Source organism: Acytostelium subglobosum, assembly GCF_000787575.1.
Source record: "Acytostelium subglobosum LB1 DNA, scaffold: scaffold20, whole genome shotgun sequence".
Classification (NCBI taxonomy): Eukaryota; Evosea; class Eumycetozoa; order Acytosteliales; family Acytosteliaceae; genus Acytostelium; species Acytostelium subglobosum.
In genome coordinates, this window is record NW_012236513.1 from 173,833 (window position 1) to 185,678 (window position 11,846).

Genomic DNA, 11,846 nt, shown 5'->3' on the forward strand with positions numbered 1-11,846 from the left:
CCAACCAATCATTGATTGAGTATGAGTAGATCTCTCTCAAAGAGTGGAGGAGTACTCCAACAACTCCAACAGCAACAACAGCAACAGCAACAGCAACAACAACAATCACAGATGGATTCAAGTTTGAAGACAATATCATTATCACGCGAGGAGTTTGAAAGACAAAAGTCACTGCACGACCTACGCGATGAATACGAGCGCAAGATCTCAGCAATCGTGTCATGTCTCCAGGAGAAATCCGAAGAGAACATTGACCTCCACGCAAAGGTCGGTCGTCTGCAGTCGACTCTGGAGCAGCGTGATCGCGACACAAACAAGGTGATCGAGGGCCTGCACGAGATCATCTCGCACAAGGACGAGGAGATGGGCGTCGAGCGTCGCAAGACGTCCGAGCTCACACGTCGCCTCGACTCAATGAGCGAGCTGTTCAATGAGATGGCCGACGACAATGTCAAGCTGCGTACAATCCTCGAGGAGACGCGCAATCGCATGATTCAAGCACAGAAGGAGGTCAACAACGAGGTGGCCAAGGCCGTCAAGAAGTCACAATCCGTCGCGCAGGACCGCATTACCCAGCTGCAGGCGCAAGTCGCGCAGCTCCAAGCACAAGTCTCACACCAGCCCACCAGCAACAAGTTGTTGTCTGGCATTACAAAGTTGGTCAACGCCACTACAGGTCACGGCAAAGACAGCAATAGCAACGGAAACAGCAATGGGACAGCGACATCAACAACATCAACATCAACAACTTCATCACCAAAGAAGGGCACAACACTCACACCACCAACGCAATCACCAACAACAACTACAGTCGACTCACCACCTACACCGATGGCGTCTGCCAGCAGCTCAGACCGCCTCACATTGTTTGGCAACCAGCAGTCGACATTTACAACGCACGAGCAGATGATGGATATATGCATGGAGGAGATCGAGCGTAATGAGATGAGGATGGGCCTGGACCACTTGCTCGAGACAGACGATCGCTGGATTGCCAAGTACCGCGAGGCCTCCCAACGTGCAGTCACTCGCTCTCTCTTTACAAAGATACTGGACAAGTTTGAAGTGGACTCGGTCAAGGCGGCCGAGTCGATCGAGCGTCTGCGAGCACATCTGTTGAGTCTGGAGACGAGGAATGATGATCTGGTGCGCGAGCAGGACACGACTGCCGCCAAGCTGAAAGAGGGCCAGGACACTGTGTTCAAGGAGAGACAGCGTGGCGATGCGTTCAGGGACAGTGCCGTGGAGTACGAGCGTAGGATCAAGGACATGGAGACAAGAAACAGCGATAACCTCAGCAAGGAGAGTCAGAGACGTCAAGATGCCGAGTACAATGCCAAGAGAATGAAGAAGAAGATTGAAGAGTTGGAGTTTTTGCTTGAGGAGCTGCGAGATGACGACTCCGAGTCCAGCTCAGAAGTGTCAGACAGCGACAGTGACAGCGACAGTGATGGCGAGAAGGAAGACAAGGTGGTTGGTGACGACAAGGTGGAGGAGCATGTTGATAATGTACAAATGAAGATTGAGGAAGATGATGATGACGATGAGGATGACGATGAGGATGACGATGATGAGGAGGTCGTGGTCGCGGTCGTCGAGGTGGCGATCAAACATGAAGAGCCAGAGATAGTCAAGAAGGAGGAGGCAGTTGTGGAAGAGAAGGAAGAGGTCCAAACAGTCATTGTACAGATAGTAGAGAAGGAGGAGGAGCCACTGCCACATCCTCAGCCAGAGCCAAAGGAACAGCCACAGCCACAACAACAAGAGCAGGAGGATGATATCAAGGTCGCAGCGTCCAGGGTTGGAGACACACCCCTGTCAGCTGCAAGCGATACATCAGCTGGTGACACTGTAGTGGCAGTGATCAATGATGTAACATCACAAGTATCTGGATCATCACCAACCAATCATGAATCACCAGTTGAAGTATCACCTGGAACTCAATCACCGCCCCCACCACCTTCACCTCCACTGGAAGTATCGCCAGAGTCTAAATCCCCGCGGCTGCCACAGCCACAACAGCAATCATCTCCATCTCCATCAACACAATCACCATCACAATCACCAACATCATCACCATCAGTCTCACCTCAATCACATTCCCCAACCAAGGAGTCACCATCGCTGGAACCATTGTCAGCTGCTACATCTACATCGACACAGCCAATGCCCACTACCCGACAACAACAACTACTTCAGAATAGATCGATCAGTACAGCTAGCTTTGGAAGCAATAGTAGTGGTGGTGGATCAATTAACAACTCACCTGGACTCAAGCCCACAAGGACAGTCAGTTCCAGTCGTCTTAGCATTGGCGGCATCAGCTCACTCTTGAAGAAGACTGGATTGGGTGGACACAAGGACACACACGATGACAAAGATAAAGAGAAAGAGAAGGAGAAAGACAAAGAAAGAGAGAAAGAGGAAAAGAAACAACGAGAGAAGGAGGAAAAGGAAAGAGAGAGGCGCGAGAAGGAGGAGCGCAAGTTGAAGGAAAAAGAGGACAAGGAGCGAGAGAAGCGTGAGAAGGAGGAGCTCAAGAAAGGAAAGTCCAGGAAGGACTCCTAGTCATCATCCATCAATAATTGTATCATATATTATATAGGCCATCAATCAAACAAAATCAATCATTCAATCAATCATTCAATCAATGATCGAGTAACAATTGATGACACCAACAATCCAAATCCAAATCCAAATCCAAAATACACAATAATATTATTTATTAATACCATTATCCATCCAATCAATGATTGGATGGTTCTGGTTCACTCTACAACTGTGTATCTATCTGATCAATCTTTGTCAGTCTCTGGAAACAATCCCCTTCATTCATTCATTCATTATGTATGGTTGATTGAGTTTTCCATGTTTATAGATAGATGTGTTTATGTTGGTATAATGTTGATCATGTGATTGATCATGTGATGGGAGGGTAGGGTGTAAGTAACATTATGTAGTCCGAACGAATACATCACCCCCCACTCACACATACTCGCTACTTGATTGATCAACCAATCACCCACTATCTACATCAAATGATCACTTATCACCCATCAATACTCGTTCGACAAGTGATGATAATTCTGATCTGACGTCAGATCAATCAGTATTAATGTATGTCAATTTAATCAATACAATAAGTCAATAGTAGTAACATTCAACATTAATGGTCCCTCTCAGATACATCCATGCCAGTCCTATCACTCAATCAAACAAGACTGTGACATCACTGATCAGATATACGTAATATCTATATTTATTTATTACTTGAAATCTGGATGATAATGGGATGGATCTAACATTGTATACTTTGATCATGTTGTAAGTTTGACATTGATTATATACTTCCAGTTCATTATAAATACTGAACCTTCTCGATAGTTAACAGACATCAAATCAAATCAATCAATTTAATCAATCAAACTAACTAACAATCTAAGAAATGACTATCATCAGTATGTTCAATCAATCAGTATTCCATCCAAACATGAACTAACATCACTCAATCATTCATTTTAGAATCCATCACTGCCTTGTCCTTCAACGCCTCATCCATGACCCATGGTTCAATTTCCAGCGGAAGCATGAGCTCCTTCGGCCAATCATCAAACGGAACTGCTGGTGCTGTTGCTGACCTCGGCAAAGCCATTGCTCCAATCATCGACACTGTAACTGGTACTGTCAACGGCCTTTTGGCCACTACCTTCAAGACTGTTGATAGTGTTACCAGCGGACTTGGAATCTAAACAGTCCTTCTCCACCTATCTTCACATGTGTGTATTGAATAAATACAATGTACATCATCATCAAACTACTATTGACTTTGAGTAAGGGTAGGGTAAGGGGTAGGGTAGGGTAGGGTAAGGGCAAGGTTGATGAGGTCATAAGTGATCCAACAACAACATACGGTCACTCTAAAATGTAGTTTATTCAATGAATGATGTCATACTTGGGTAAGGGTATTAGAGCAAGTTAAATGACATAATTGATTGAGTGTCGCTTGAGGGGGAATTAGGGGAGGGGTGGACCTGTGGAGGCGCACTCCCATCAATTCTAAAAATATCTTCAGTTCGACGAACGAGAGGGTGGGCAGATTCCGCTGATCTTCCTAGAGTGATGGGTTGTTGTTGTTCAATATCCAATTACAAGATCTTTATGATATTATGTTTGTTTGAGTGTAGCTTCGGATGATCGATCAAGCATTGATCATCATTCGTACAATCTTTCTTGTTTGATCAAGACAGATAAACAAAAAAAAAAAGAGATAATTAGATATAGATAGAGATAAATATTATTCAAAGATGATATCATTATCATTGTTGTTGTCGTTATTATTGTTTGGTAACATAGTGATGATCAACTCAGGTAAATAATTAATTAAATAAAATATATTTAATTATTAATTAATTATACTCACACATCCACTTTGATCGATCAGGTCCAACAACATTGTCATTTGATCATATTGATGAGTTATATCCAATGATTGAAGGATTGTATTATAACTTCACTTATCAGACTGCGGATACTTGTCAATATGTAGAGTTGACCGATGTCAATGGTTATGAAGTGACAGCAGCAGGATGTTACAGTCGAACATGTCATGCAACTCCACAATATGAGTTGGCTGGTCTGGTATCACCGATTCAAGCATCATGCAATGGTACAACAATCATGGGTAACTTCTCATTCAACAACCCTTATAACGTCCCCGACGTCGATGTCACCGAACAGATCTACCTCAACCCTACCCTCGAAGGATACTACGGCGCCGTGTGCAGTGGCTTTGTCGTCTACACCTTGAACCGCGACGTACCCTACCAAGGCCTATACGCAGAGCTCAAGATTGGCAAGGATGAACGAACACTCCAGCTCATGCAATATGGTCCGCAGTCGAGTCCCACCTCAAAGGGTGCACGGTTCTTCTTCCCCTTCACCTACTACTTGTGGGCCGAGTTCGTCCTATTCACGGGCTTCCAACCCTCTGGATGGGGAAGGACTGTCAACCTACCTTACTGTGGTCTTCCAGGTCCACAGACATTGTTTGGCCCCAGTCACCTCACGATCACACCCGTCAAGATACCCTTTGAACAAGGCTTCACGATTGTCGACGTGAACTATGATCAACAATTGGCAAACTTTGACTTCTCACAAGGTTATCCAACTGATGATGTTGGAGATAGTGGCTTTATACCCAGGGCAATGGTACAGACTAACAACAACAACTTGACATCATCGTCAGCGCCTAGTATACGCTACCACTACCTGGTACTGCAGACTGCACCACTGTTCACAAATCCCAACTGGAACATCTCAACGAATATACACTACCTGACCATGTCAATCAACAATGTTGACATACCAACGATTAGTCATCCCGCGCAGTACACTGACAGCCTCACATTGGCATCCCCACAATCACCCCCTGCCCTCGGAGGACAATGATTATGGTCTGGCGCACTATGTCTACTCGGCGACATTCCTCAACAACTTCCAAGACAAGGTGTCGGACATCCAGGTCTATTTATACTTCCACGGCCGACAGATACAATGCGCGACGTTCAAGGAGAACTTCACGAGGAGTGCAGAGTTCAGTGGAGGATTCTCATACAAGTATCAATGCGCCATCGAGCCACCTGGATGCGCGTTCAGCGTGTACATCACGACAAAGTCAGAGGGCACATACTACTCCAACTTCACATTGCTCAGTGCTACGACATTGCCAGCGCCGTTCCAAAATATCGAACAAGGTGTCACACAGGTCGATGGTAAAGTGATAACGGCAGTATCAAGAATTGGCAACATGTCAATAGGTGATCAATATCAAACTGGATATCTAGAAGTCTATCCTCGTGGAATCACTTCAACCTTCAATCAAGAGTATAACTATCCAGTCTACTTCCGTGGTAACCTCAAGGATGGATCATACTACCTACCCTACACATTCCCAACCGACATGCCCTCCTGTCAATACCAACTAAACTACGAGCACGACCGTATCTTTACCAACCAACGTGATCTCAAAAGTAAGTTGTGCACTAAATCTGGAACTATCCCAATCACTCGATCAATCACTAACCCATACTAATTCACTCACAATCAACCAATCAACCAATCAATCGATTTAGTTATTGATCTCACTCCACCATTGGTCCATTTGACATTGTTGTACCCATCTGAGTTCAATCCATCATATAGGGTACAGGTGGATGTTAGTGATGCGATTGGTATCGGTGAGAAGACATGCTCTTTGATTGTTGGAGAAGATGATGATTACAATTTTAAAGGGGATGTATATCCACTCAACTCTGGCTCACGTATCGCTGGTAACTACTCAATTGGAACATACATGGTAGAGTTGATCAGTTACTCAGAGGCACACTATTGTCATACACTATTCACAATCAAATGTCAAGATATACGTGGCAACATGTTCAAGGCCAACTCCAATGACTATTGCATCAACAAGACATGTAATGAGTTAACCAATGTGTTCTCGGGTTTGCCATCATGTGACGTCTCCACAGTGAAACCAGTGTATCTCACACAACTGAGATACCTTGGATATTCATATGGCAATGGATCAACAATCATGTTCAATGCAGTGCTGGGAGGTACAAACAAGTTCAACACGGCCACACTATGCTTGTATGAGGACTTTGACAACAAGATCTTGAGCAACCTTTCATGTACATTGCTGACCATGAACAAGGCTATCGATGGATCTTCTCTTGGAAGTTACATTTTATCAGGTGCGATCACGGTGTATCCACACGCCATCACCAAGACCTACTACTTTGGCCTCAACTATAGCATTGACGCGGCCCAGCCCACCATCACACTCTCATCACGAGACATCTCCTACTTTGCCATACAACGATCACAACAATATCCAAACAATCTCATCACAATCAGGAACTCAGGTAAGTTGACGGAATCATTCCAGCCTTCGCCCCACCCACACCCACACTGACACACTCAATTAATCCATCAATTCAGACTTCCAACCATTGCCAAATGATTTGAAGTTAATCATTGTGGAGAACCCTACATTGGATATCACTATTCAGTTGTCAAAGCAGAAGATTACTATGCTTGGCGCTGGACCTTTGGGAATGCTCAAGAATGTTACCGTCGTTGTCCATGATAACTTCAAACCCGGTACACTCACCAATGTTACTTGGACCAATGATCCATCGGCTCCATCATTCCTACCACTCAACATTACAACTGTCAAGACTTGGGGAAGGAGGATGTTGGCCTACATCTCCCAAGTGTGCGACTACCACGAGAACTGTGAGCAATATCCAATGTTTGGTTATTACTCTCAAGTTGACTTGGTCAAATCATTCCAACCAGATACGATCGTTAGCAACCCTTTGAGTGGCACATCGATCAAGTTTGGTACAGCCAACATTGACGCGGCCCGTGTGACCAAGACCCCATTCAACATCACATTCACATCGACCAATCCACTCAACTGTAGCACGTTGGACCCTATCCTCATTCTCACAGAGATGGGCTCACAAGACTATCTCACATTCCACACCGATCACTGCTCCAACCAGGGTGGATCAGCTGGAAACGGATATGTATTCACAGGTACCATGTCAACACCATTTGGTTGGGGACTCAGGGGTGTCACGTCATCCGTCTGGAACATAGTCGATCGTTATGGACATAGTACAGGATTCCATTCAGCTGATCCAGCACCTATGTTTGAATTGAATGAACCATTCCACATCGATCAATCAATATTGGATTATTATCACAAGACGATCAATATCACTGGTAGTGGATTATATGTTGATTACAATCTCAATGGTCAATCAATCAAACCAACAATGAAGGATACCAACACCGCCATCATCCCCTTTGGCTCCTTCATTCCATTCCTTGAAAAGAACAACTACATCACCATTGGAGGTATACAAGTCCTCTTGGACTTCTATTGTGAGTATCAATCGCACTCAATCATTCAATCAAACTACATACTAACATCAATCAAACATAGATTGCCACTCATTGAATTGCAGTGGACATGGAAAGTGTGTGGAGAACAAGTGCCAGTGTGATAAGTTGTGGCAAGGTGAGGATTGTTCGATCAACAAGAACTACTTCTGTCCAAACAATTGCAGTGGCAATGGTGATTGTGTTGATCAGAACTGTATGTGTTTGACAGGTTTTGCAGGTCCAACTTGTAACCTCACTCTGGATCAAGTCAAGGTGGACATGAACTACAAAGAGGATATGTCCACTGCCATTCTTGGCGTGTCCAACGGAGCCAACCTCACCAAGGATACTCTGTCCGTGTCATACCACATATCCATTGTGTCAATTCTAGAGATGAGCTACACAGACACGGTGGTCAACAACATCACACTCAACTGGAAGTTGGCATCTAGCTCTGCTAACTCGACCAAGTACACGATCTCAAACATGGATGGTATCCAAGATGCATCAAACACAATAACATTGACAATTGACAAGTTCATGGATGGTGGCCAGACCACCTGGGCCAACAAGACGTTCAACTTCCAGCCAAACACGGTCAAGTACACGGTGAGCTTCGATGGATACAACTTCACCAGTCAGCTCAACTACATCCAGATCATATTCGAGACAGTGTCCATGGGTGATTGTGCCCAACAACAGAATGAGAACATCACCTGGGGTGCAGCATCACTTCAAGACATGCATTACTTTGTCATCCCACAACATCAAATTCAGTGTTATGGCAGGTTCCCAACATCTGTCATCTCAGATGGTCGTATATTGGCATTGTCCAACAAGATCATCTCTTCCAAGGAGCCCGTGCAGATCGCCACCACAGTTCCATTCTTTAAGAAGTCGGCAATGATCGATCCAGACTTCTCAGTCCTCGTATCATATAGTCAAACTAATGGCAATGATGGTCAATGCCAAGTCAAGGTCGATGGTATGAAGCCATATGTCATCCCACTGATCGTAGTAGGATGTGTAATATTCGTAGCAATCATTGGTGTAGTATTATACATGTCATTGAAGAGGAACATATATATTAGACACAGGATACATCAATTCAAGTCGCGAAACAATCTCAGCTCCTCTTCTTCGAACAAACTTGATAAGATGTAGATCAAACAATGTTACCTTTTTTACTTTTATAATAAAATGTATGCATCTGTGTGCATTTCACTCGAGGTCGAAGCACAAGTCGAACTCAAGGTCGCAAACCCTTCATTTTGGGATTCTTCAATTCCTCTCAAACATATTATCTCTTTTAATTAATTATCTCTGTTTCTTCTCTTGTAAACAAACCACATCATTATTTATTCAACATGTAGAATCACAATGTCATTCATTGTTGTTTGTTATTGCTGTCTTGCATTCAATCAAATAACATCTAATTATATAAACTATTAATAATCGTACGACTGACTACAAAGAATAGGAAGAAGATATCAAGCAGACTAGAATACAACACAATCAATCAAGCAATCAATCAGAAATGGATCAACAACATCTTCCACATACAGTCATTGGTCTGATATACCAACAATTGGAATCAGTGCCAGATTATCCATCAAAGTGTTTGGATCTTATGAGCATGTCAATGACATCAAAAGCATTTAGAGCAGTATCAATCAAGATGGGAATGAATACATGTCATCTTATAAACAAACGATTCAATAACAAAGAAAATGATAGTTCTACTACAAATACAACTACAATTATAACTCCTACAACTACAATTACAACTACTACATCAATTGTAGACATGGTACTTGGTACATTGAATGATCTAAATTGGGTAATACCTAATGGTATCACTACAATGACATTTGGAAATGCATTCAATACTTCGTTGGTACCCGGAGCATTGCCAGAGTCACTCCGCTCTTTGACCTTTGGCATAAGCTTCAACCAACGTTTGAACATTGGTGAGCTACCTCCCAACCTGACCAAGTTAACCTTTGGTTATTGTTATAACCGATCGTTGGCAGTTGGAGCCCTGCCCGCCAGCCTGACAACACTCACCTTTGGCTACTATTTCAATCAAGAATTGGCTGTTGGTTCGCTACCCATCAGCCTGACCCGTCTCACATTTGGACACTATTACAATGAAGAGATCAAACCCAATGTGCTCCCACTGGCGCTCAAACATCTGACCCTTGGCACTAGGTACGACACTCCGATTGATGAGGGTGTCCTCCCATTTGGATTGCACTACCTTGAGTTTGGAGATTACTTCACGAGGAAGTTACACAGGAATTCATTGCCAGAGTCACTCAAGGTGATAAGATTCGGTCGAATGTTTGATCACAAGACCTATCATCTACCTGCATCCCTGACAACGCTAAGATTTGGCAATGACTTCAACACTCCATTCGAAACATTGGAGGCGTCGCCAGACCATTATCTTCCGCCCAACTTAACAAAGCTCACATTGGGCTTTGAATTCAATCAACCTATAATCAAAGGACAACTACCAACAACACTTACAACTCTAAGATTCGGCACGCTATACAAACAACCATTGAAGGTTGGATGTCTTCCCGAATCATTGCTCACACTCGACCTTGGCGTGTTCTACAACCATGAACTGGTGCCTGGCGTACTACCATCGACACTGACCACACTCATAATCTCTGGCGAGTACACCAAACCTTTGGTAGCAGGCGCGCTGCCTGACTCCCTCACCTCACTGGTCCTTGGACTCACTCGCGTGGCCGACATCACACTTCCGGAAGCATCCAAGACCAACCTCAAGCATCTCACTTGTCCTTACGTCTCACATATCAAGTGTGTGGATAATGGATCATCACAAATCGATGTGATACGTGTTGTCAACACTGTATTGATTGGAGAACAATTGCCTTTAGTATCAACAAAGATCAAGACATTGGAGGTGGCACTGGACATTACACAAAATATTAGATACACCAAAGAGGAACATCAAAAACAACTTCAAGGCAATGTACATAAGTTTTACAAGGCATTGGTCCAGTCTGTACCCAAAGTATCAGACTATTCAATTGGATTGTCAAAGACAACTGCGACCAAGAGAGATAGGAACACAATTACAAGTTCTTCAGATTTAATAAGTACTACCATGCTTAGAAGGATTGGAGAAAACAGTGTACTATGCCTAGAAGGACACAACATATCTAAGCAGGATGTTCATCCTCGACTTTATATGTTGTAATGGTGGTGCGCACAACGTTGATATGGAATCATGGCGGACATATTCACAAGGGTAAACCATCTGGACCTATTATTGCCACCATAACTCACAGACAAAGGAACTATTTATAATTAAACGACATCAATATTATATTGAACAAGATTGATTTCGTGGTTCTGGAAATATTCCAGCCTCTCTATGTCCATTATATATTATGTGGCCATCTTGGTGGTCTTGCGCCACGTCGTCGATGACCCTCGTATGCCTCGCTCGACGATTCCTTGAGTTGATCCCTCTTGGACTACTGGAATAATACTTCACCTGACCACCAACAACATCTGGACAACAATAACATGTTGTTCAAACAACAACAAGAATGTTTATTATTATTGAGAGAATAAGTGTTGACCAAACTGGAATACTCAAAGGTGACGAGTTGTCATTGAAATAGGCAAACCATGCAGTGCCTCCATCGATATTGCAAGTGGAGTTTAGAGCATAGTCATCACCGCTAGCACCGCCATCGACCACCATACATTTCGAGTCATAGTAGTAGGTCGTATTCATTTGGGTACGGTCAACTGATAAAACGGTGTACTGTCCAAACCACCAACTGTAGAAGCACTGATTGGCCGGTTGGACTTCTACAATACTCTCTTCGGTACATTCATCCGAC

At 43.7% G+C, this 11,846-nt stretch overlaps 4 protein-coding genes across 4 annotated transcripts; all 4 read left to right on the forward strand.

The window, feature by feature from the left end:
• Window positions 1–21: 21 nt before the first annotated feature.
• On the forward strand, window positions 22–2,568 carry SAMD00019534_089070 (hypothetical protein; the record flags this gene model as incomplete). Its single annotated transcript, XM_012895796.1, has 1 exon — window positions 22–2,568. The coding sequence occupies one exon, from the start codon at window positions 22–24 to the stop codon at window positions 2,566–2,568; it is 2,547 nt and encodes an 848-aa protein (XP_012751250.1).
• Window positions 2,569–3,445: 877 nt separating this feature from the next.
• On the forward strand, window positions 3,446–3,749 carry SAMD00019534_089080 (hypothetical protein; the record flags this gene model as incomplete). Its single annotated transcript, XM_012895797.1, has 2 exons — window positions 3,446–3,458; window positions 3,523–3,749. 2 exons carry the CDS (start codon window positions 3,446–3,448, stop codon window positions 3,747–3,749), a joined length of 240 nt encoding a protein of 79 aa, XP_012751251.1.
• Window positions 3,750–4,677: 928 nt separating this feature from the next.
• Window positions 4,678–9,120, forward strand: SAMD00019534_089090 (hypothetical protein; the record flags this gene model as incomplete). The annotated part of the gene is made up of 6 exons (XM_012895798.1): window positions 4,678–5,251; window positions 5,376–6,029; window positions 6,132–6,329; window positions 6,420–6,926; window positions 7,003–7,956; window positions 8,018–9,120. 6 exons carry the CDS (start codon window positions 4,678–4,680, stop codon window positions 9,118–9,120), a joined length of 3,990 nt encoding a protein of 1,329 aa, XP_012751252.1.
• A 520-nt stretch (window positions 9,121–9,640) lies between these two features.
• On the forward strand, window positions 9,641–11,185 carry SAMD00019534_089100 (hypothetical protein; the record flags this gene model as incomplete). The annotated part of the gene is made up of 1 exon (XM_012895799.1): window positions 9,641–11,185. A coding segment is annotated over one exon (1,545 nt), but the record flags the coding sequence as incomplete, so codon positions are not given.
• Window positions 11,186–11,846: the final 661 nt, after the last annotated feature.